The sequence below is a fragment of the Chiloscyllium plagiosum genome, unplaced genomic scaffold (genome assembly GCF_037043375.1).
Source record: "Chiloscyllium plagiosum isolate Xiang-an unplaced genomic scaffold, Cpla_swu_hap1 HiC_scaffold_2, whole genome shotgun sequence".
Taxonomy (NCBI): domain Eukaryota; kingdom Metazoa; phylum Chordata; class Chondrichthyes; order Orectolobiformes; family Hemiscylliidae; genus Chiloscyllium; species Chiloscyllium plagiosum.
Window position 1 is genome coordinate 72,530,664 of NW_028270140.1, and position 27,285 is coordinate 72,557,948.

A 27,285-nucleotide genomic window follows, 5' to 3' on the forward strand; every position below is an offset into this window, starting at 1 on the left:
GTTGGAAGAAAAAGAAAAGCACTTATTATCATCAACAGCAACATTATTTACACCAGTTATTAGCTATGCTGTTTTAACATACTTGATATTCAGCAATCTACACCAATTTTATCCCAAAACCAACCTCCAGACAGTGGAATATAAATGAACTCTTCATCTAATTCTGACCTTTCAAGCCTCGTTTAAAGCCAACATAGTACGTCGTAAAATAGATTTGGGGGACCATAAGGGATGATGAAAACTTGCCCTCCCATCGACAGACAGAAACTCTAATTCACTCAAATCCCATGCACTTGCCCAAACTTCAAATTGGATCCATGATTTTTATTTGCAAATAACATCAGAAGAAATACAAATGAAGGAGTGCTGTAAAAAGTGTTGCAGTTCAGACAATACAACTATAGCAGCAACTGACAGCAATGTTCTCTCCAAAGTGCGCGGATGCAGAGCCATGCAGAAACCAGTGCTAACTGTACATGGGTCAAATAGCTCATGCAGAGTAGTGGTCTTTAAAAATAAGTACAAGCATAGTCACATGGCAATCTTAAACACTATAGAAAAAGGAGTGTGCACAGCAAGCAAAAATTAGCTAAAAATATTGTCAGTGTTTTTTTAATTCAATATTAATTTAATAAATTTGTGGTTTGAAAGCCAAATAATATAGCAACTACATTATATTTATCTAATTGGCTCTTGCTTGCAAATATGAATTGGATATTACACCACTGTCATGGTGAATTGAGAGGTGAATATTTCGTGAAATGATACAAACTTGGTCATTGTTTGTTTTTTGAATAATACTCTCAGCAAAACCCTCCTGAAGCCAATCCATGTTCAACAATAGACACTTCAATAAAGCAATTAGTCATTACCATGAATAAACTTAAAATATTATGGACTTGTTTTGAAATTTTTTTGAACACTTGTCAACTTTTAAACCAATCCCTGTATCCCCACTGATGAGTAAATAAAAAAAAGGTGAATAACTCGACAAACTTCAGCCACAAAATTGTTTCCTATTCAAGCATTTCTGCAAAGTGCATCAGTTCCCTTGTTGCCAATTCATTCTAATTTATACTGTTGAGCAACCATAATATTGATGAATTAGCCTAAACAGATCCTTTCAGCAGTTCACACAGGCAAGCTATGGTAAATAATAAGCAGCACATAAAGCAGGTCTGATATACCTATAACCAGTTAGCAGACTAGATGTAAGCATCATTTTTGGGAGCCAATTAGCTTCACCACTGGCAACTCCTTCCATCAAAGTCCCCTAAAATTCCTCTCCCCAAGAGAATGTTGATACCTTCCAACATCACTAGAACTGTGTTAATTATATTATATACTTATCTCCAATAGTTCTATTTCTATCAGAGACAACAAGATAGGGTAAATAGCCAAGAAATTGCTTTGACTGGTCAATTTGGTACTTCCTCACTGCAATGGGCAACAAAAATGCTTTGGTTGTGGAAATAAAAACTGTCACTTTGCATAATAATAGATATATATTTATCTTGTTATTTAATTTATAAGGAGATTATTCAGAAAAAAGTATCTACCCACATTTTCAAATATTCATCAGTAAAACTAAACATGCTTTATCTTAGTTATAACATTCTCTCCAAATGTAACCAGAGGAATTGCAGATTTACTAATCTAATTAACCGGTTGTGTTTTCTTCATAGCTATTCTAAACAACATGAATATACATCAATCCTCCTTCTTTGGCATGAACTGGCTATTGCACTCCAGCTTTGTGAGATAAGGCTAGCTATGCTGCGCAACACCGAATAATGAAACTGCATGGTAGATTAATTAGTAAAGTTAAATCACATGGGATTCAGGGTGAGCTTGCCAATTGGATAGGAGACAGAGGATGATGGTGGAGGGTTGGTTCTTAAACCGGACGGCTGTGAACAGCAGTGTTCCATTGGAATTGGAACTTCAGTTTGTCACTTATATAAATGATTTGGATGAGATATAGAAGGGCTGAGGAGTGACAACCGGAGTTTAATTTGGATAAATGTGCAGTATTGCATTCTGGTAATACAAACAAGGACAGGACTTATACAATTAATGAAGGTGCCCTGGGTAGTGTTGTAAAACAGAAAGACCTATGCATTCAGGTACACAGTTCTTTGAAATTTGTATCACGGATGGACAGGGCGTTAAGAAGGCAATTAGCATGCTTTCCTTCATTGCTCAGACCTTTGAGTATAGGAGTTGGGACATCATGTTGAGGTTGTACAGGACATTGGTGAGGCCTCCTCTGGAGTATTATGTGCAGTTCTGGTCACCCCATTATAGGAAGGATAGTATTAAACAGAGGGTTCAGAAAAGATTTACCAAGCTGTTACGAAGAATGGAGGGTTTGAGATATAAAACCAGACTGGAAAGACTGGGAGTTGTTTCATTGAACATCAGAGGTTGTGGTTTATAAAATCATGTGGTGTACAGATAAGATGAATGACAAGGATCTTTTCCCTTGGGTGGGGAAGCTCAAAACTAGGGGCTGCATTTTTAAGGCAAGAGGAGAAACATGTAAAAAGGACATAAGGGGCAACTTTTTTTACACAGAGAGTGGCTCATGTGTGGAATGAACTGCTAGAGGAAATGATAGATACAGGTACAGTTATAATGTTTAAAAGACATTTGGATACGTTCATGATTAGGAACGGTTTGGAGGGATATGGACCAAGTGCAGGCATGTGGGACTAGTTTAGTTTGGGAACATGGTTGGTGTGGACTGGTCGGACCAAAGATTCTGTTTCCATTCTGTATGACTCTATGACTCTAGTCGGCTACCAAGAGAGACAAAGGCTAAAATTTCATGGCTAGTCTCCCACAATCTAAAATCCTATAATTTTTTGTATTTTATATAATCTTAGAATTAGACAGAACATTTCAGCCCATTTGGCCAAGGCTAACGTTTATTCCATTCAAGGCTCTTCTCACTGAACTATTAGCATTGCCTACATTTCCTTCACCATCAAATGTTTATTTAGCTACCCCTTCAACATCTCTATATCAGTCATCTCAACTATTCAAGGTGGTAAAGCTTCACATTTTATCGCTCTCTGGGTGACGTTTCTTAGACTTCTTAAACTGACCATCTCCAGCTCTTGCTTTCATCTCATTCTTTATCTTCCTGTTGTTTTTTCAAATAAACTAATAATACATAAAAAGCTAGTTTTTAGCTTCAAGAACCACATTGGAAAAATGGGAACTCTGAAAATCTGGTTCATAATTCATTTGCTTTAAAATATAACTGTCAGAGATTAAAATTTTGAATCTAAGAACAATGGTTCTTAGTCTGGTTAACAAACTGATCAACAATCTAAGGCAAACCAAACAAGCCTAGGTTTAATTAGCTTGTGTTTATTTAACAAGATCTGAGGTGGAAGTGAAAAAAAAACTAAATAATGGATGGCCTATTTCTGAACTTCTGGATAGAATAGGGGTGTCTATTCTTACTTCCACAAAATAAGCCAAAAGCTGGCACTTCTAGGAAAGAGGATTGCGCAGTTCCCTTAGATTTAGAAATTGCTCAGATGAGTGGCAGAATCAAATAGTTGTGTTGAACATAAAATATTTTGTTTATCTTTATCTTTGTTTATTTTCATGTCTGAGACCAACCAGAGAATGTCAATTATCATAGAAAAAAGCTGTGGGAACAAAAGGCTCTTTTATTTAATATATTTGCGTACATTTATTAAAGCAAGGAGTTTAGTTCGGATTTTTTGAGTGTGAAAAGCAGCCGGTGGATTTGCTCTAGTGGAGAAAATTTGCAGTGATCCTCAAAGAGCCTTTGGTAGAGAGCAGTTAGCAGAATTAGCTTGGAAGGTGATGAGAAATTAGTTGGGCATCTGTCAGCAATCCAAACAAGGAGCTGAGGCATCCACATTTGTGAGGTCTGTGAAAAAAGGTGAAAGGTGACACAATCAAAAAGGCAGTGGAAGGACCCCCATAGAATCTTACCTTGGAGAATCAGTAGAAATCTGAGGAGATTTAAAGTGAACTTCAGAGGGTAGCACACATTATGGACTCGTTCCGAAGGAAGTGAATGATCAGGACTGCTTTATTGTATAAGGTAGTTCTTACGTGGACTCAAAGGCAGAACGGAGTTCATGGCATAAATAATTATAAACTATGACATTAAGTAATAGTGTTTGCATTGTTTAATCTTTCTACTGTAATATATATAAAGATTGCTTTTGTTCAAAAATTTGAAATCCTTTGCTGTCACTCAGCCGGTTGAATGGTTGGTATTTGTGCTTTCTTTAAAAAGTAACAGTCTCTAATAGGATCAAAACACAAGGGGAAAAATCAGTTTAGGTTGAAATATTTTGTAATGCGAGGATACTAAGGGGAAACAGCGAGACAGAGATGGTTTTTAAGATTCAGACCATTCATGATTTAATTGAACTGTTCAAACAGACTGAATCGTCTACTCCTTTCCCTTATGTTTCTAAAGAGAGATTAAATTAACAATCAAGTTGCCATTTCTAAGTTGCCAGCCTTTAATTGACAGTCTATAATCAATTGCAACTGTTTACCTCTTTGGTGATCCGTGTCATGATGCTTTTTCTCATCTTTCATTGCACTTGATAATGCCAATAGTCCTGCACTGCTTCCAACTGATGGTATTCCTGGGGGCTGGAGTCCAGACGGATGAGGGGTGAGAGGTACTGGAAGTGCATGGCCATGGGATAGATGTTGGGCCTGTAACTGTTGCTGCTGCTGTGAAAAAATTAATTTGCATGAACATAGAATATGGAGAAATTAGGTATAGTACAGTAACTAAAAAAAATAAGAAATCACTTGCACAATTACTAAAAATGCACTTGTAAATTAAAGTCACAACATCTTTAGAACTGGATTTTCCACTTTTCTTACAGACCTGGACCCCAGAACTTATGGAAAACCGAACATGTGGATGTCATGCCAAATTTAACAGGATGGCTAATGATGTGTCTTTTTTTTACCTCTTTTCCCCCACAGCTGCCAAACAAATTGATAGCATTGTGAGCTGCTGTACAATGAAAACAAAATAGCAAAAGAGGCCAAAGCTATGGAACCTTGGGCACTGTCCTCAGCAACTGAGCAGGTGGAAGCCAGAAATAGAGCTTAGATGGAAGGTACACAGGGAATGATGAGGGAAAACAGGAGCAATTAGGAGAAAAATAGGGAAGGAGGGTAGCTATGGTAGAGGGTGTCGAAATTCCAGGCAAGCCAAATTTAGCAAGGGGGAGCCCAAAGGCTATCCAGACCGGCCACAAAGTGCTCCTACTCTAACTGACCCAAAAGACCCGTAAAAAGGCACTTAAATTCCTAACCTCAGATTTACAGTTAAGTTTTCCAAATTCTGGGAGCAACTAATTATTTAAAATTAGGTTCTCAGTTATGCAGTGGTAGTTTTAATTTAAACATGTTCATGAAGTATTTCATAAAAATGAAATGGGCGTAGACACATCAAATTAGCAATATACTCAGAGAGTTGAAATTATCATCTGCTGACTCATTCCTGTCTGTTATAGAGGCAATTTAACAGTGAAACCCAAATGTCCATTTACAGATGTTGCATGTTAAACCAATATAAAAATTGGGCTTTCATTCAGCACCCACAATTTTGGACAGCTATTTTTAACAAAAATATGTAATTGATGCTATACTATTATTTTCCAATAATAATCAGTTGAACATTGGTAAGATCAATGTATTTTTAATGATCCAGTACCCATACCCACCAATGCATGATTACCCAAACAGATCCATGAGGTCAAATTCCAATGTTCCGTGAAATAAATTAAACACCAGTTTTGCAAAAGACTTTAAAACACAATAAAGTAAATAACACCAAAATTCTGGATCTAAGTGACCATGTGCTGTATATTCTTTTTCCTGCTGTATAAACATTTACAATAGTTTGTATTTCAACTCCCCATTCCTTCAAATTGATGGTTCCACTCGCAATGACACATGATCACTAAGGGATTGATTTGGATGTTTTAATCATGTAGCTCGTTTGAAATTGTAGAATTGTAAAAAATATCACAGTTTTAAAGGGACCATAAACCCAGATTAAAAACAATCAGACTTCAAACTACAAAATGCAGAAGTAATTCATTTTGCATAAAGCAGCACATAAACTAAAATTGAAGGACTATTTTATTAATTTGAGTCAATTACTCTGTGACATTCAGAATAATATAGTCAAAGTACTCCATAGGAAACAAAACATGTTACTGAAGGAAGGTGTCATAAAATAGGCCTCAACTTTGCATTTCCAAAATTAATTTACTGAAGAAATGAGCAGTATCTCAGAAACTACCTCCACAGCATCCATGGCATAGCAATAGTTAACATGTGAGAAAAATGAAGTAAATGACCCAGAAAGGAACCGGATCGCAGCCAACATTTAAAGTCCTCAACGTCCTTAGCAGCACTTCAGCAAATTACTAAAAAAACCTGATGTAGTAGAGGTTCAGGTCCTTAGGTTTGCTCAATAATGGCGAAATAATTATGCACTCCGTGCACGTTTGGTGTTGCTCGAATAAAAGCTAAAGGTTTGCCCTTGTACTCTTTGGTATCCAGTGAGTCTATGTTGTGACAGGTTTATTTGAGTGGGACTATGATGCGTGCGCCAGTAAGTGAACTGACAAGAGTTTAAAGTCTGTTTTACCAGTACACTGGCAACACAGAAAAACTCTCAAGAGGTTAGTATTTGAGCACTTGACCTCAGCCAGAGCAGTAAGGAACTCTGTGGGTGGACTGACAATTGGTGGGTAGATAGTTGGTTGATGCTGTTGTGTGATGGGGGAGGGGAGGTGATGTGTGGTGGTGAAAGAATCTGAAATTAGCGTATAGACTACTGAATATATAATGAATCATATCAAAGCCTGAGCATCAAATCCATTAGGATTCTTTCAATCAACATTAGGATTATAATATATTTGTACATTTAAGTAAATCTGACTACATATTAAAAGTCCATCTTCAATATTAGCTTCAGTACATTAGCTTCAATGAGCTGTGGCATAACTTAATTTAGGTGAAAATGCAACTATTTATTTCACTGGAGCAAACTATTGTAATTATTTCTTGAACAAAATATACTGAGATATACACGTTTTTAAAAAAAAGGATGTTTATATATAGAATTCAAACCTAAAAGAATATTGACTGAATTTTGAAATCAGTGATGAAGCAATGACATTCACCACTGATTTAGCATAAAGCTGTGCATAAAGAACTATCATATCTATGCTGCTGACTTCCCCTTTCTTTCTGGCAGTTTAAATTGAACACCTCGTCAACAGGATCTCCAGATATACAGTAGCAACAATGAAACATTCTCAAACACAGCAAACTGGGGAGTTGAATAATTAAAACCTATATAGCAAAATAAGTTATGATTAATTTTTTTTTATACTTTAATACAATGATATTTTTAAAGAACAGATTTCTTTTTAAAGTTACGGATTTTTATCATAATGGAAACATTGCACTTTCCGCAGATACAAAATTAGTTTTTCAGAGCCAATGTTACTGTTTAACATAATTATGAACGCTACACACCACTGAAAACCCAGTTCCACTTCATTCCAGGAGGTTTTTCTTTACATGTTTGTGTAGTGGGACTAAAAGTATTTTCAGATTTTCCATTGATTGCTGTATAGAGGTGTTTCAACATTGCACTCTGGAGTAACATGGAATGACTGACAGCTACTTCTGGGTTTCTGCCTCATTCTATGCAAATATCCTGAAGCAATGCTAAGTTTCAGTGAACTACAGCGACATTAAAAAAATTATCAGCATTGGTTATGTCCTTCGCACTGCAAAATTCAATCTGAAATTTGCTCCATGGGGAAAGAACAAGACAAAAAGCAACAGAAGTGCCAATAATGGACTGCAGCAAATTGTAATCAGAGTGCTAAATTGTTTTGTGCAAATTATTTTCCAAAGCACAGCACTGCATAGTCATGTACCTCTCTATGACCAAAAGACTAGACTGTACGAAGTGAATCTGTATAGATTTTTGAATGAATGAATAATGCTTTCAAATCCCAGCAGAAAAGCGTCAAAACTCTTATCTTGCTGAATTGCAAATCGTAGATCTATGTGGGCTACTTCCATTATTTTATACCAAATTAGTGCTTATAAATAGATATACATTGTTAACTGTAGATTGAGGTGTTCTAATTTAGAGGTTGTCCACCAATTAGGCAACAGCACTTTGAAATTGCTGGGAAGTCAAAACTCCAGAAGAGCTATATGAAGCAAAACAAAGTGTAGGAAATACAAGAACTAGAAACGTGGAGTTGGATAGACTTCAGAGACCATATTGCCACAAAACATGTGGCCCATCAGTCACACTTGGACACATTCCTCCTAGTACAACAGAATCCCTCTGAACAGACATATTGAAATGGTGTTCCTGCTGTACTGCAAAATAAGTTGGGAGTGTAGTACTGGAAATGCACATCAGGTCAGGCAGCATCAGAGGAGCAGGAGAATCAATGCTTCGGGCATAAGCCTTTCATCAGGAAGATTCTCCTGCACCTCAGATGCTGCCTGACCAGCTGTACTTTTCTAGCACCACATTCTCGACTCTGATCTCCAGCATCTGCAGTCCTCACTTTCTCCTCTGATGCAAAATAACTCATTGTCTCAACTGCGGATGTCAACTAATTTATTAACAAAAGGAAAATAAGATTGTGCATTTCTGGCACTAATTGGTCATCAAAACCACTTTAACTTAAAAATTACAACACAATTTCTGGCAAGAAGGTGAAAATTTGCTCTGCATTAGTATTGAAAATTTGGAGGCAGAACATGGTATATAATCAAAATAACTGCAAGTCAGCACAGTGATAGCAATTTCTCTGCAATATGAAGCCAAATTCAATATCTTCCTTCACCCAAAAACAAAAGACAGAGTGAGCATCAAATAGCTATCCCCATATAACAGTTTGCAAATCACACCTGAAACAGAGTCAAAATGACATACAGGCAAGTCCTAAGAGGGAAAAGTAGTGGAGTCAAATACAGAAAGCCAGCCCCCACATAGTGACAAAAGCACCATTCATACTTCTAGCTTGACAAAAATATCATGGTAAAAACATTTTGAGCCTTTTTATAGCCCAATTTCATCTGTTCCATTAAGTGTACTATACCAGGCACAGCAACATGCAGCACAAACTCCATCCATTTCTTTCTGAATTTCATTACAAACTAAGGCCTAGATATGAAAATTAAAGATGTGTTGTTAAGCCATTTTCAGAGAGGTGCTTTTACACCTAATTACTGTGTGATCCCTTCTTGATCAATATTGAAAGCTTGTTTGCATTTTCTTGCCAAATGGACAATCCAAGTTGAAGATCTCATCTCTTCTCTACCCCTAAAAGCTGTGAATATTCAGTCACTGAATATACGCAAGATAGGACCCAAAAGTCTACCTAGCTCTAAGGGAGATAAGTGATATGGGAATAATGTAGAAAGTTAAAGTTGAGAGAGAGAGGATCAGCCTGGGTCTTGTTGAATAGAGGATGGCTTTGAGGGATCAAATGATTTATTTCTGTTCCCATTCCTTACGTTCACTAAGAAATTTTAATGTAAAATTTCAAATGCAACAAAGAGAAGGACTACTTGATTTATTCAATTGAATTAAACAGAAATCTTACCATTGAATAAAGAGACAAAAATACTGCTCATCAATGTACAATTCTGAAATGCTAAAAATACGTATTTACATGACAATTTTACAAGAAGTAGTGACAAACTTTAGGGACTAGTGTTATAGGTAGGATAAGATTAGACAGGACCAGGTTAGATGTAGAAATACAAAATACTTACCTTTTTAAATCGGAATCAGCCAACATATAGTATTTACGCTCACTGATAGACTATCTAATAATTGGAGCAATCTACCAAACAATTCTCACCTTACTCCTTAGAAATCCGCAATACCATCTGTGTAAGGTAGAGCATAATATGCCTCTTCTGTCTGGGAGTAATTTTACATTATGCATATGCAGGGTGTGAGTTTATTTAAAAAATGGTACCACATAAAAATTTACAAAAATGATTACAGAACATCTGAAATACCTTAGTGACTACATTCCAGGTTATACAGACAAAGTATACATGTAAAAATTATGTAGCTACTTCTAAGAAGGCTAAAGGAGATTTATATGGCAAAGTCAAGTGGGATAGTATTAAAAGCATTAACCACCCATTTAAAACTGTAAAGAAACACTCGCTAATCTTAACAAATACAATCCATAATGAGTTAACTATCCAACAGCCATATACTACATAGATGTTATATATTAAATAGAAATATATAATACATACCTACAAACATTGTGCATGCATGCATACACGTTACACATGTACTGATATAAGCTGCATGCAGAGGAATGAGAGTGCAAAAGAAAAACAACTTGAATTTAGAAAGCATTCTTCACAAAGAGAACTGTCCCAATGGAAGAGAATGGATATTGAATTGAAGAAACGAAATAGTACCAGGGTTGAAGTGAAACTCATCTCTTTCAATGAGAATTAAGCATGGTGACACATGGAAATCCAACACGGAAAAGTGCATGGAGAAGATAAAGAGGAGAATGGGAATTTTAAAATGTAACATATCTTGCAGGATGGGGAAACCAATACAAAAGTTCCTAAACTTCACATTCTTTGCTGACAGCATAACATCCTTTAAAATGTGTAAATCTTTGTTCAAGGGTGTTAGATATATCTTCTGGAACAGAACATAGAACATTACAGCACATAGAAGCCCTTCAGCCTGTGATGTTGCGCTGACCTATTGAACCAATCTGAAGCCTATCTATCCTACACTATTCTATCTTCATCAATATGTTTGTCCATATGTTTAAATACCAATAGAAAATAATTGAAGATGAGATGTTCAAACTTTCTACCACTTTTGAATTACCTAAGAACCCATAAGCCCTTACAAGGCAGCACGGTGGCTCAGCGATTAGCACGGTTGCCTCAGTGCCATGGACCCGGATTTGATTCCACCATAGGATGACTGTCTGTGTGGAGTTTGCATTGTCTCCCAGGGTCTGCATGGGTTCCCTCTTGGTGCTCCTGTTTCCTGCTACAGTCGAAAGATCGGCAGATGGAATGTTAAATTACCCATAGTGTCCAGGGATATGCAGGCTAGGCAAATTGGCCATGGAAAATGCAGGTTACCAGGATAGGGTAGGGGGTGGGATATTCTTCAGAGATTCAGTATGGATTTGAGGAGTTGAATGGGCTGCATCCACACTGTAGGGATTCTGTGGACTCTATTGCTTTCACTATGGCAATAATTTATCAGTGTTAACTTGCCAATTAATCAGCACCTTTTCTCCCTGTTGCGGTTCTTTGAAATTTAACATTCTTTGGTTTGTCCTGATAAGCACAATTTGAAAAGCTTTGGCATTTTTTTTTCAGCAGTATACAATTTAGGAAAAGTCCTGAACTGAAACAATGAAGCCAAAGGATACTTTAGGCTTCGAGAAATTGAATAGAATTACAGAAAAAGAAAGGCATGTCCAAATGCCAATCAACTTCAAAGCTTAAATATATTTCATAAAATATCAAGGAGCACATGTTCCGATCATATTAATTGAGGGACAAAAGGGACTTCTCATTGACATGACCATGAGCAAACACTACCCATGTGATGCTACACAATAAAGACCTAATCTCTCAGCTACATTGAAATCAAATTCCTGTGCAATTGCTAGAACTATTTTAGAATCTAATTGGTTTCTTGACGAGTGGATGTCAGTATAACTCTGACATTTCTATTCTGATCACTACCATTCAAAGTGCTTAGTTCCAGTGCTAAATATGATTTTATGAATCATTAGAACCTTCTATTCAATCTTGCTAAAATCAAAATGTGGATATCACTGACAAGGCTGGTAGTTATTGTTCATTTCCAGCTGCCCTGAGAAAGAGGTGGTACCATCTGATACAACTGAATGGCTTGCTAGGCCACTTCAGAGGACAGTTAAGAACCAACCATGTTGGTGGGGGATTAGTTTCATAAACAGGTCTCACCAGGTTTCCATTCATAAAGGAGTTTATTTTTATAAAAGTAATTCTTTGCATAAAAATGTCATTGGCAAGCGCAATTTTTTTTGTCCATTCCTAATTTCCCTCCAGGAGACAGTAGTGCACCACCTCTTTAAATATTATTGTCATTGTGAGCCAGGTGATCTTTTAGGGACAATCTGACATCTTCAGAGTTAGCATACGAAGTCCATCTTTTTTTATTTCAGACTTCTTAAAAATAAACTGAATTCAAATTCTCCAAGCAATCATGGTGACATTTGAACTCACTTCTCTGGATTCTAAGTCCAAACCTTGGATGACAGGACCAGCACCAGGACCATACTTATCTTACTTATAATGTGATTTTGTGATGTGTCTCCACATTAGGGGTGTAGAGAGTCAGGAAACAGACATTCACTCAGAAATTCAAGCACAGGTAGAAAAAGAAGTTTGTCGAGTGTGAGCATTTTAACACATATACTAGGGGAGGCAGAATTCTCAGAGCCAAATCTGTGTATTCCTTATACTGAGGATAAATGGTTTTCAGAATTCATGAAGCAGAGTTAGTGATGCATCACACTATCATTCCTGAACTCCTAGAGAGATAACTGTAATATAAAGCCACATCTGCAAGGAAGGAAGAGTTCTGCAGCAAAGGAAAATTTATGTTTAGACTGTAAAACTAAAGCACTAATCTATAGCACTTTGGAAATGCATGCTCACTGAAATCTCTAAAAAGGGTAAGCATAAACATAAAACTGCCGAGTCCTATAACAAATGCAGCTTTGTCCACAGAATAAATCTCCGTCATTGCATTTTTCCATTACTCCCCTTTCCATTACTTTCGTATGGCTCTCCAATAAGACTTAATCATTGTCCATTCTCAAGCAAGTCACTATTTGTTTATAAGGCATTTTCTGTTCTCCTGCTTCAGCTACAACTCCATATGTGTTGTGTGTGCTCCAGATTAAACTTCCAGTGCAGTTGTGAATGCATTGTTTTAAGCTCTTTATAGCTACCATTTTCTATCATCTTGAGCAGCTCTTGTGGGCCCTCTTTCACCGGCAGTTACATTATCTGGATGGCTTAGTAGTCAGTCTCCAAGGTCAGAGGCTTGTGAGTTCAAATCCACGCCAGGATGTGCATATGATCTGTGAAATGTTTTGGAGCTTAAGAAATATTATCTGGGAGAATCCTGGGAGGAGGAATCAGAGAAAGCAGGGGAGAGGTGTTAAAATTAGAAGAAGTCATGTCAGATCAGTTCCGTAACATGGTCCCACCATTGGGCATTTCTCTCAAAGGAGACAGGGAACAAACGTAAATATTCTAAAGCAATATTGAGGACTTTTTTACTGTTGACAGCCAAAAGGAGTGATGGGAGTTGGTTAGGGAAATGTTTTATATACAAAGTGGCAGCCTAGGGCAGGGAAGGCAAGCTCTCCTGACTTTAAAAAAAGAGTCAGTCAGAGGGGTTGTTTTCCTCCAACAAGACAGATTTAATACTTTTTTTAAAAAAACTTTCTTCACCTGGTGTCTTTTCACTAGGATGGGAGATTTCAAGACTAGGAGGAATATTTTCAAGGTGAGAGGAGAGAGATTTAAAAAAGACATGAGGGGAAAATGTTTTTTACACAGAGGGTGGTTCACATGGAATGAACTTCCTGAGGAAGTGGTGGATGCGGGTACAATTACAACATTTAAAAGATACGTGGATAAATACATGAATAGGAAAGGTCGAGTGAAACCTTAGAAGAGTATAAAGGAAGTAGGAGTATAGTTAAGAGGGAAATCAGGAGGGCAAAAAGGGGACATGAGATAGCGTTGGCAAATAGAATTAAGGAGAATCCAAAGGGTTTTCACAAATATATTAAGGACAAAAGGGTAACTAGGGAGAGAATAGGGCCCCTCAAAGATCAGCAAGGCAGCCTTTGTGTGGAGCCACAGAAAATGGGGGAGATACTAAATGAATATTTTGCATTAGTATTTACTGTGGAAAAGGATATGGAAGATATAGACTGTAGGGAAATAGATGCAAAATGTCCAGATTACAGAGGAGGAAGAGCTGGGTGTCTTGAAATGGTTAAAGGTGGATAAATCCCCAGGACCTGATCAGGTGTACCCGAGAACTCTGTGGGAAGCTAGAGGAGTGATTGCTGGGCCTCTTACTGAGATAATTTGTATCATCGATAGTCACAGGTGAGGTACCGGAAAACTGGACATTGGCAAACGTGGTGCCACTATTTAAGAAGGGCGGTAAAGACAAGCCAGGGAACTATAGACCAGTGAGCCTAACTTCAGTGGTGGGCAAGTTGTTGGATGGAATCCTGAGGGACAGGATGCACATGTATTTGGAAAGGCAAGGACTGATTAGGGATAGTCAACATGGCTTTGTGCATGGGAAATTATGTCTCACAAACTTGATTGAGTTTTTTGAAGAAGTAACAAAGAAGATTGATGAGGGCAGAGCAGTAGATGTGATCTATATGGACTTCAGTAAGGCGTTTGACAAGGTTCCCTATGAGAGACTGATTAGCAAGGTTAGATCTCATGGAATACAGGGAGAACTAGCCATTTGGATACAGAACTGGCTCAAAGGTAGAAGACAAGGGTGGTGGTGGAGGGTTGTTTTTCAGACTGGAGGGCTGTGACCAATGGAGTGCCACAAGGATAGGTGCTGCTGGGTCCTCTACGTTTTGTGATTTACATAAATGATTTGGATGCGAGCATAAGAGGTACAGTTAGTAAGTTTGCAGATGACACCAAAATTGGAGGTGTAGTGGACAGTGAAGAGGGTTACCTCAGATTACAACAGGATCTTGACCAGATGGGCCAATGGGCTGAGAAGTGGCAGATGGAGTTTAATTCAGATAAATGCGAGGTGCTGCATTTTGGGAAAGCAAATCTTAGCAGGACTTATACACTTAATGGTAAGGTCCTCGGGAGTGTTGCTGAGCAAAGAGACCTTGGAGTGCAGATTCATAGTTCCTTTAAAGTGGAGTCGCAGGTAGATAGGATAGTGAAGAAGGCATTTAGTATGCTTTCCTTTATTGGCCAGAGTATTGAGTACAGGAGTTGGGAGGTCATGTTGCGGCTGTACAGGACATTGGTTAGGCCACTGTTGGAATATTGCATGCAATTCTGGTCTCCTTCCTATCAGAAAGATGTTGTGAAACTTGAAAGGGTTCAGAAAAGATTTACAAGGATGTTGTCAGGGTTGGAGGATTTGAGCTATAGGGAGAGGCTGAACAGGCTGGGGCTGTTTTCCCAGGAGCATTGGAGGCTGAGGGGTGACCTTATAGAGGTTTACAAAATTATGAGGGGCATGGATAGGATAAATAGACAAAGTGTTTTCCCTGGGATTGGGGAGTCCAGAACTAGAGGGCATAGGTTTAGGGTGAGAGGGGAAAGATATAAAATATACCTAAGGGGCAACTTTTTCACGCAGATGGCGGTATGTGTATGGAATGAGCTGCATGAGGATGTGGTGGAGGCTGGTACAATTGCAACATTGAAGAGGCATTTGGATGGGTATATGAATAGGAAGGGTTTGAAGGGATATGGGCCGGGTGCTGGCAGGTGGGACTAGATTGGGTTGGGATATCTGGTCGGCATGGACAGGTTGGACCGAAGGGTCTGTTTCCATGCTGTACATCTCTATGACTCTATGGAGTGATATGGGTCACGAGCAGGAAGGTGGGATTAGTTTAGTTTAGGATTATGTTCGGCATGGACTCGTTGGACTGAAGGGTTTGTTCGTGCTGTACAACTCTGTGACTCTGTGCAAAGTCAAGGGCCCCTGTACACCTCAACAGTGGCCATTACTCCTCAGCTACCTCTGCAGCTACTGGTCATCTGATTGGGCTGACAGCTTCAGTGGGTAGGCACTACGGTCTCCTGTTCTGGAAGGCTGACCCAGTGGCAGCTTATTTATGAGGGGCAAAAATCACAGGGGAATCCTGCCAACTGATCAATCACATTGTTTACAGGCATTTCTGACTGATGCCTGAATCAATTCAATGACAAAATTCTGCCTGGTTCCTAAAAATACAAACCCCAAATGTCCCTCTGCTGAAATAGAGAATTGAGATACCAAATCCAGACTTTCCTGGCATCACCCCCAACTCACCTTCATGCTAGCTGTCCCAAGAAACCCAATGATCCCACATTTTCTGGGTTTCCTAACTTGTCAAGAGTTCAAAAACTTCGGTCTTCCCAGTCTCATTGACAAAGCATATTTCTACTTCTTTCACAATAGTCACAGACTAAGTCTCTTTACCCTGCAAAACTCAAATTCTAATTCTTACTGGTGTCCCTGAATTGAAAATCTCCCAGATCCAATCCTTCTTAAATGCTGTAGCCATTCAATTCTTTCAGCAGGTCCAATCATGTCCTGCTTGCAAACTCTGCAAATTTGTCATATTTTCATGCGTCCTCCATTGTTACTATTACAACATGTTCTTCCCTGATCAGTACAATTAACAGAGTCAAAAAGCACAGCAGGAATGGCTTATGCCCCTGCTACTCGGATGCTGTCTGACCTGCCGTGCTTTTCCAGCGCCACACTTTTTGACTCTGATCTCCAGCATCTGCAGTCCTCACTTTCTCCTAGTATAATTAACAACCTGCCATCTTTGTTAATCTGCTTCGAAAAAGAGGCAAGAAAGAGAAATTAACTATCAAGTAAAAGATCATATTATTCTCAAGTGGGAACTGGATACATGCTTAAATAAAAGAAAGGATTGCAGGATTGTGAGAAAAGGTGGAAAATGGAAATAAGTGACAGCTGTTAGAGAGTGGGCACTTCTATGAATTTTTCTCCCTCCTTTCATCTCCCCTTTCCCAGCCTGATATGGATCTGTTACTTTGTTTTCATATGAAATCTTTTTCAGTGAATTTTCTATGTATTATGTATTTCTTCTACATTCCTAGAAAGGTAGAAAAAGAATGGGAAAGGAAAGAGGAAGATGAATTTCCTTTCTCTTCATTTGCTCATTCAATTAAATCTTAATTGTTTGCATAAACTGTCAATTTCCTACAAACCATTTTCACCTTACCATAAATTCACTTGAAGCACTTCAAACTAATACAATTTTTGACACACTTTCAATAGCATCACAGCAGCAAATTTGTTAGCTGTATATCTCCCTAATTGGCTACCCATGAAAAAGAAAATTTGTCTCCTGACTTAAAACAATAGTAAAAGGTGAATGGCAGGAAAGAGACAAACATAGGCAAAACACATGTGCATGTGTAAGAGAAAGTGGCCACAAAAGAGAGATCAAGCATGAAAAGCAAAGTCAAACAAGAGAGAAATAATGAGAAAATGTTGGCACAGTTGCTTATTGTAATTTTCTATGCTCTAGCATAAATAAAACACCACAGTATGCTAATTTGAAGAGATCAATTGGTAGATCTTCATTTTGACACTTCTCAAACTCACCAATAGCCAGCATTGAAACCTTCTCTTCTCTGTATGCTATGGTAGAGATTAAAAAGTTAATGCCAAGCACGATAATATTTTCTTCATACTGGTTTTGAAAATTCTCAAAGACTTTAAGAAAATACTTTGGCTCATTTCAACATTACCTCAACAAACCAAATAAGATAAAATAAAAAACTGTGGTGCTGGAAATCTGAAACAAAAACAGAAAATGCTAGAGAAATTCAGCAGGTCTGGCAGCATCTGTGGAAAGAAGAGGAGTTGATGTTTCGAGTCCTTTGATCCTTATTTAGCACCGTTCTGAAGAAGGATTACTGGGCTTGAAATATTAGCTCTGCTTTCTCTCCACAGATGTTGCCAGATTGACTGAGTTTCTCCAGCAATTTTGTCTTTTTAACTGGTGAGTCTCAATAACAACAACTTGCACTTACAGAGCACGTTTAACATAGTGAAGCACCTTAAAGCACTTTACAGGAGTGATCAAAATGCATTTATAAAAATTGACAGTGAACCACAGAAATAAATATTAGAATGTGTGACCGAAACTTGGGTCAATGAGTTAGTTTTCAACTAGCGTCTTACAGAAAGGCAGGAAATTTGAGATGAAATTCCAGAGTTTAGGACCTAGATAGCTGAAGACACAAGATCACCTGTGAGGCAAGGATGGGTGTGCAATAGAGGTTGTAATTGGAGGAATACAGGGTTTGATGAGGGGCAGGAGTAGAGAAAGTTTCAGAAACATGAAAGGCATGAGGCAAGGGAGGGATTTGAATATGAGGATGAGAATTTTAAGATCAAGGTTTTGCTAGATCAGGAGCCCATACAGCTCAGTGAAGACAGGGATAATAGGTGAATGTGATTTGGTGCAAGTTAAGATGTAAACAGACTAATAATATTGGATCAGCCTGAGCTTCAGAAATCTAGAAGAGAGGGTGTCAGGAAAACACGTGAATAGTCTGGTCTGGAGACAACAAAGTCATGGATAAGAACTTTAGCAAATGACTTTAGACAGAGCAGAGAAAGATGCTATGATAGAGCAGCATGTAAATGATTTCGTAACAAAGAGGAAGTTCAGCTCAGTATCAAACAGATGCAACTGTTATGAGAAGTCTGGTTCAGCCAGATCCATAAAAGAGATATTTAAGCTCCTCCAGATTAGGAATGATACCTAGAGAACCTTTCAGACAAGAACCTTTAGTTGTCTCCGGCTGATGGCACCACCCATCCTAGAACTCCTCCCTTCTACTGAGTTTTTCTGAGGTTTAGTTAAATAGGTCCTGGAAAATTTGCAAGGTGATACTTGTTCATGCACTGGTCTACACAGCAAGAGAAGGTAAGTTATTGTAAAGTACAACAGAACACAGATAAAGCAAATCTTCCTCTCGTTCGGGATCTGGCTGTCAGTTTTTTTTTCCCCTTCGTTAGCCAAAAGGTCAATCACAATCTCCCAAACAAAATCAACTAACTTAGAATATCAAGAAAAAGCTTGGGAACCTAATACAGACTTATTGGAAGGTTTATATATTGATAATCAATCTCTCCAGCCGTATTATGACATATTTTCTATGGGCACCAAATCCTAAGTTGGGACTTGAATCCAGAGAGCTGGCTCCACCATGCACCATGAAATGTCTTCAGACTATATCCAATTTCCTTTTGAAAGTTCGTACCGAACCTGCTTTTACCCGCTTTCAGGCTGTAAAATGCACTGAAATCATAACACAATGCATGAATAAATTGTCCTAATTTTCCATCTGCTGCTTTTGCCAATTATCTTAAATCTTCAGCATGGAAAATTTCATTGTTAAGTTTAATGACATTTCTGTGAATTATTAAACTTTCTTTCTACAGCTTTCTAATTAAATAATTTTTTAGTTAAAAATTGCAAGTTAAAAAAGTCTCGCAAAAACGGAAACTCATTTATCATGCAGATTGCCAAACATTGTTTCAATCACATGAAATTGCTGGTCTATAATGTTACTTTCTTTTGACGACTTTACATTTTCCAATAGCTGGTTTTATTCTTAGTATTAGTGCTGAACTCTTCCCTGTGTAATGTCAGGAACAGTATAACTCTAGATATTATAATAGCTCTGTTTTCTTCTTTGCTGCTGCCACTTTTGATTAATTCTGCATAATTCTCTTGTCAACGACTTCAAAGCATCTGAACTGCTTAACAAATGTATTCAGTAGCTGGTGACAACAAGATTTCCTTCCTCACACTGCCCAACAATTGAGAATTGTTCTCATATGAGAGAAGAAGCATCATAAAGATTATGGGCATTGACATGTATTTCTACTGACTTCTAGAAACAAGGCAGATCAGTCTGGTCCTGGCATGCAAATCAATCTGTACAATGAAAACAAAAATGCTGGATATTGCAGTGGGCTGGGCAACATTCATGAAAAGAAAGCAAGCTAATATTTTGAGTCTAGATGGATGAAGAGTCATACAGAGTCAAAATATTAGCTTGCTTTCTCTCTATGGATGCTGCTTGATCCACTGTGATCTCCAGTATTTTTTTTGTTTTCAGTTCAGATTCCAGCATCTGCAGTAATTTGCTTCTACAATCTGTGCAATTGATGCAAATCATTGGTGGAGCACAGGCTCCTTTCTTGTATGCCACCTTGCCTTACATCTTGGAAAACAAACAAACATACTTCTAATGTACATGTGGACCATGAATTACTGCCATAGACACATAAGATTTCACAGCTTCTTTTCCCTGGGTAGGGAAGTCTAAAACTAGGTTTAAGGGGAAAGATTTAAAAGGGACTTTTCATTTATATAAATGATTTGGACATGTGCATAAGAGCTACAGTCAATAAGTTTGGAGATAACACCAAAATTGGAGGTGTAGTGCACAGCGAAGAAGGTTATCTCAGACTACAACAGGATCTTGATCAGATGGGCCAACGGGCTGTGAAGTGGCAGATGGAGTTTAATTTAGATAAATGTGAGGTGCTGCATTTTGGGAAAGCAAATCTTGGCAGGACTTATTGGTAAGTTCCTAGGGAGTGTTGCTGAACAAAGAGACCTTGGAGTGCAGGTTCACAGCTCCTTGAAAATGGAGTCGCAGGTAGATAGGATAGTGAAGAAGGCATTTGGTATGCTTTCCTCTATTGGTCAGAGTATTGAATACAGGGGTTGGGAGGTCATGTTGTGGCTGTACAGGACATTGGTTAGGCCACTGTTGGAATATTGCATGCAATTCTGGTCTCCTTCCTATCAGAAGGATGTTGTGAAACTTGAAAGGGTTCAGTAAAGATTTACAAGTCTGTTGCCAGAGTTGGAGGATTTAGGCTATAGGGAGAGGCTGAATAGACTAGGGCTGTTTTCCTTTAAGTGTTGGAGGCTGAGGGGTGACTTTATAGAGGTTTATAAAATCATGAGGGGCATGGACAGGATAAATAGACAAAGTATTTTCCCTGTCGTGGCGGAGTCCAGAATTAGACAGCCTAGGTTTAGGGTGAGAGGGGAAAGATATAGAAGAGACCTAAGGGGCAATGTTTCCACACAGAGGGAGGTACGTGTATGGAATGAGCTGCCAGAGGAACTGGTGGAGGCTAGTACAGTTGCAACATTTAAAAGGCATCTGGATGGGTATATTTGTAGGAAGGGTTTGGAGAGATATGGGCCAGGTGCTGGCAGGTCGGACTAGATTGGGTTGTTATCTGGTCGGCATGGACAAGTGGACCGAAGGGTCTGTTTCTGTGCTGTACATCTCTATGACTCCATGACTCTCTGACTTAAAGGGCCAACTTTTTCACACAGAGTGCAGCGTACATGGAACGGGCTGCCAAAGGATGTGACATTACAATATTTGAAAGACATTTGGATAAGTACATGAATAGGAAATATTTAGAGGGATGTGGGTCAAATGCAGGCAAATGAAATTAGTTCAATTTATGACCCCTGGTCAGCGTAGACGAGTTCGGCCATATCCATGTTATAGGACTCTATGATCCTCTTAATGTCTATTAGAAATAGGAGGATCAATTTTGTTTTTGACCAAAAATGAAAGTAAAATCTTTAGATCTGCTGTAATCTACTGCAACTCCGAGGAAGCTGGGGAAGTATGTACAACATACAAAGCTATCATATGTCGGAAATCACCAGTAAATTTACTGGTAACAATGAAACCTACTTCTCAAGACAAAAACAGATCTCAGAGGAGAAAGTGAGGTCTGCAGATGCTGGAGATCAGAGCTGAAAATGTGTTGCTGGAAAAGCGCAGCAGGTCAGGCAGCATCCAGGAACAGGAGAATCGACGTTTCGGGCATAAGCCTGAAGAAGGGCTTATGCCCGAAACGTCGATTCTCCTGTTCCCTGGATGCTGCCTGACCTGCTGCGCTTTTCCAGCAACACATTTTCAGCAAAAACAGATCTCACTATACTAAAAATAAATGAAGGCCAGAGGCCAAAAGTGGACTTTGTGTCAATCAGGAAACACAATTTTCTTACTCGTGGGTTCACCGTAAACATATGTGATCATAGCCAAAAAAAACCCACATGGGAGTTCTGTATTAAATGCAACGTGACAAACTCAAAAGCAAAAATAAGCAATCACTGCATCAGTGAAGTAAATATGATTAGAAGCAGACAGTAAAGTCAATTTGACCACCAAATTCAAATTTACCAATATGATGAAATCACCAATAAAATCTATGGTTGGAACGTAACAAGAGTCTGAGGAATGCAGGCTGTGTAAGGCATCTGGCAAAATTAGATGAGAAGTCCGCTAAGGCTGATCTCAATGGCAGAAACAATTTGCACCATCTTTTATGAGTTTCAGTGACAAGGTACCTACCTTGTTAGGGTCGGGCGAGTAGCAAATTAAGGAAGATTATTGTTTGATAAGTGCTTCGTTGATACCCAACTTACCTCATTAATATTCAGCTTTCTATTTTATGAAACTTGTCAAACAATCTAAACATCACAAAAATGTTGACATGGACATCAGTGCAGGTACTTCGCAGCTTCAGCTCAATGCTTGCACTGAGTGACCTCCATGTTTGCAGACTCCAAGAGCATCAGCCATTCAAATCCCACATCCATGATCACTGGCATCTGACATGATAACCTCATGACATATATCAAATCTTCCCTCTTTGCACTTTTCCCCCTCAGTCAGGGATACCAGGCTCACATTGCTTCAGACTTGCTTTGCCATTCAGCGCACAGACAAATAAGTAAGCTTGTTATGACTGTCAGTAATCCTAAGTTGAATCAAGGGGGATTGCCTTTGCTCAAGGTTCCCAGCACAGTAAGCCAAATACAGCCCCAGTACTAGCCCAGGGGATCGAAAACAGTCAGACAGTGACTTGGGTGATCAGAATGTGGATGCACTCTATATAACGAGTGAGGAGCTGAATGTTAGGCAACCCACCACCCGTCTTGACTCTCTCTGACCAACTGTGGGCTGCTTTCGCCTGGAATAAAACATAGGCAGATTTTCACGGAGATGAAAGCAGGTGGGCAAGCAACACTGACGGTATGCAGAGTTAGTGGTGTCAGGGGTTGGAAGTGGTTACAGTGTGTGAGGGAAGATGTTGCATGCATTGAGAGAGTAGTGGAGCATCAGCCTTGATGGGAGATGAATACAGTATCAAAGACAAAGTGAACTTGGCAAGATGGCGGTGATTCTGTAGAACTGCTGTGGACAGCTCTGCCTAACAGCCAAGGAATACTGGTGTTTTTTACCATCCCTGGCCAACTTATGTGGTGGAGTTATTAGTTTAAAACCTTACAGAACGCACATTTGTTAATATTTGGGAGTGGGAAGGATGCCAAAGGGAAAATGAGCGAGCAAACAGCAGCAGGGAGGACACTCCCCTGCAGCACCTATCACACCAGAAACTGCAGCAACACCAGGAGCAGCCTCTCCTGAACCCCCGGGACCTAACAGACTCACAGGAATTGGCTGCGGCAATGGAGAGACTTACCTTGAAAGTTGGGGCTGCGTTTGAGGACATCCATGGGGAGATTCGTGCCCAGGTCCAACCTATTGCATCCATGCTGCAGAAGCATAAGCAGGAGATCCAGGGCCTCAGGGAGAGGCTGGAGGAGGTGGAGGGTCAAACAAAGGCCTCGGACGCTGCGATGGAGTCCTCATCCAGTTGGATCCAGGTGCTGGAGGGAGAGGTGTGGGCTTTGCGAGACCATATCGACGACCTCAAAAATCGAGGTCGGAGGATAAATCTCCGGATTAGAACATAGAACATAGAACATAGAAGAATACAGCGCAGTACAGGCCCTTCGGCCCTCGATGTTGCGCCGATCCAAGCCCACCTAACCTACATTAGCCCACTATCCTCCATATGCCTATCCAATGCCGGCTTAAATGCCCATAATGAGGGAGAGTCCACCACTGCTACTGGCAGGGCATTCCATGAACTCACGACTCGCTGAGTAAAGAACCTACCCCTAACATCTGTCCTATACCTACCACCCCTTAATTTAAAGCTATGCCCCCTTGTAATAGCTGACTCCATACGTGGAAAAAGATTCTCACTGTCGACCCTATCTAAACCCCTAATCATCTTGTACACCTCTATCAAGTCACCCCTAAACCTTCTTTTCTCCAATGAAAACAACCCCAAGTGCCTCAGCCTTTCCTCATACGATCTTTTTACCATACCAGGCAAAATCCTGGTAACCTCCTCTGCACCCGTTCCAGTGCCTCCACACCCGTTCCAGTGCCTCCACATCCTTCCTATAGTATGGCGACCAAAACTGCACACAATACTCCAGATGCGGCCGCACCAGAGTCTTATACAACTGCAACATGACCTCAGTACTCCGGAACTCAATTCCTCTACCAATAAAAGCCAGTACGCCATATGCCTTCTTCACCGCACTATTTACCTGGGTGGTAACTTTCAAAGATCTGTGTACATGGACACCAAGATCCCTCTGCTCATCCACACTACAAAGTATCCGTCCATTAGCCCAGTACCCCATCTTTTTATTACTCTTACCAAAGTGAATCACCTCACACTTAGCTACATTGAACTCCATTTGCCACCTTTCTGCCCAGTTCTGCAGCTTATCTATATCCCGCTGTAACCTGCCACATCCTTCCTCACTGTCTACAACTCCTCCGACTTTCGTATCATCCACAAACTTGCTCACCCAACCTTCTAACCCCTCCTCCTGGTCATTTATAAAAATGACAAACAGCAATGGTCCCAAAACAGATCCTTGCGGAACACCGCTAGTGACGGCACTCCAAGATGAACCTTTGCCATCAACTACTACCCTCTGTCTTCTTCCAGCCAGCCAACTCCTAATCCAAACCTCCAACTCACCCTCAATGCCATACCTCCGTATGGATTGTTGGGCTCCCTGACGGTGTGAGGAAGGTGAGCAGCCAGTCAGCTTCTTTGAAAGCTGGCTCCGAAGGTTTTGGGCCTTCACATCGAGTCCAGCAGGCTGCAGATTGAAGGGCTTATTGGGTTACAGTGCACAGGTCAGGGCCTGTGTAGTGCCCCCGCCTGGTCCTAGTGCACTTCCACTCATATAAGGACAAGCAAAAAGTCACAGAAGCTTCCAGATCCCTGGGAAAAGATCCACAGGCACTGCTGCACAAGGTGTCAAAAATCATGTTTTTCCAGGATTTCTCTGCAGCTTTAATTTGAAAGAGGAAATCCTTCGATGAAGTTAAAAAGAGGCTGAGGAACCTGGGCATCCAGTACTCCACGAGATACCCCGCAGTGCTCCATTTCAGCCACGAGGACTCAGTTTATACGTTTGACTCAGCGGATAAAGCTACAAACCTTGTGGACACTTTAAAATAGATGGATCAGCCTTAAAAATATGGTTAATGTTTGTTCTCTTTTCTATCTTTCCCCATGTTTTCCCTTCCTTCTTTTTTATTCCTTTCTTTCTCCCTAATAATTTCCTTTTTGGAAAGGGGGGGGGGGGCAGATGACCTTGGAATAAGTTGTTCCTTTTTTTTTAATAACTGAATTTTCTGATGGGAAATGTTGTGTATGTTCTTTGTTGTCTCTCCCTCTTTTTTTTGTTTACTCTGTTTCTCTTTTAGTCACAAGTAGGGGTGACATGAAGCCAGGGATGGGTGGAGTGCTCATCCTGACTGTCATTTTTCTGTTGATTTAAGGATCATCTCCTCGTTTTTTCCGGCCTAAGGCTGGGGCACAGTCCGGGTTTGAAGGAGCTATGAAGGAGGGGATGGGTTGGGTGAGTGCCCCGTATGGGCAGGGGGGAGAGTCTTCCATTCAAGGTTTTATAGTTGGTTTTCCTTGTAGGATTTTGGTAGTAATAGTTGTTTATAGTTATGATAGAGTAGTTTTTGTATATATAGTTTTTCGACTATCTGAGTCTTTATTTACTTATGCTCGGCGCTTTGTAAGCAGGGATCCCCCTCCCAGGGGTTCAAGGGTCTCTGAAAGGGGATATGGCTAAGTGTCTTATTAAATGGTGCACCTGGAACATTAAGGGAAGTCATTTGCCTGTTAAAAGGAAAAAAAGTGTTTTCTAGCCTTAAGAGGGAAAGGGTTGATATCGCTTTGTTGCAGGAAACTCATCTTGATGATGGGGAACACCTAAATTTACAACAGGGGGGTTATGATCGGGTATCCTTTTCATCCTTTACAATTAAAAGTAAGGGACTGGCAGTACTTATCCAGAAAAATCTTCAGTTCACATTATTAGAGCAGGTGAAAGATGAGCATGGACAGTTTGTGATACTTAAAGCCCTGATACATGGGGAGGAATATGGCATTTTAAATGCCTACTATCCTCCGGTGCATCCTCTCAAATTTTTGATTAGTGCATTCTCGAAGTTGAGTGCTTTTGGATCACGGCACATTATTATAGGGGGGGGGCACTTTAATTGTCTTTTGGATCCGACAGTGGACAGGATGCCTTGTGGGCAGGCCAAGCAGGTGGTTGACTTATGCAAGAAGTTGGGGCTGGTGGATATTTGGAAATGTCCTCACCCTACCGGCAGGGATTTCACCTTTTTTTCAAACCCACATAAATGTCACACAAGGATTGACCTCTTTCTGGCTCCTTCGGCCCTTCTGGATTCGATTATGGGTTGTAAAATTGGGAATATAGCTATCTCTGACCATGCGGCAGTATATTTGGAGGTTAAGGCCAAGAGTGAAGGGAGAGGTTTGCAGCACTGGCGTTTGGACCCTTTTCTCCTTAAGGATTCCAAATTTGTGGACTAACTCTTGAAGGAGTTTCAGGAATTCTTGGCAATCAACTCAGGCACGGCTAGTATTCCGTCTATGCTACGGGAGACTGCCAAGGCCTTTGCTAGGGGATTAGCTATTTCTTATTCGGCTAGCTGGAAACGACTGAAGGAGGAACAGCAGCGTCGACTTGAGACGCAGTTGAAAGCCGCTGAGGCAGCACCTTTTGCCCGTCCTTCGGTGACTAAGCTACAGCGGATCACGGCCCTCCGGGCTGCCTTGAATTCAATACTGACAAAAAACGCAAAGAAAGAACATGTTTTTGCTAGACAAAGCTGAAAAATGTGTTGCTGGAAAAGCGCAGGTCAGGCAGCATCCAAGGAGCAGGAGAATCAATGTTTCGGCCCAAAATGTCGATTCTCCTGCTCCTTGGATGCTGCCTGACCTGCTGCACTTTTCCAGCAACACATTTTTCAGCTCTGATCTCCAGCATCTTCAGTCCTCACTTTCTCCTAGTTAAAAATTTCCTGAAGAAGGGCTTATGCCTGAAACTTCAATTCTCCTGCTCCTTGGATGCTGCCTGACCACCTGTGCTTTTCCAGCAACAT

General features: G+C 39.9%; 1 protein-coding gene across 11 annotated transcripts in view; it reads right to left on the minus strand.

Annotated features, from left to right (window-relative positions):
- Positions 1–27,285, minus strand: part of LOC122561155 (transducin-like enhancer protein 4) — a 221,979-nt gene that overhangs the window by 86,368 nt on the left and 108,326 nt on the right. For 3 of the 11 annotated variants that reach the window (XM_043712648.2, XM_043712664.2, XM_043712715.2), the window contains 2 exons: positions 17,513–17,548; positions 4,557–4,740 (listed from right to left, as the gene is read on the minus strand). In XM_043712648.2, coding sequence (XP_043568583.1) covers positions 4,557–4,740; positions 17,513–17,548 — 220 coding nt within the window. The remainder of the gene's footprint in view (positions 1–4,556; positions 4,741–17,512; positions 17,549–27,285) is intronic. The other 8 variants (XM_043712682.2, XM_043712699.2, XM_043712733.2 and 5 more) reach the window with 3 other exon arrangements.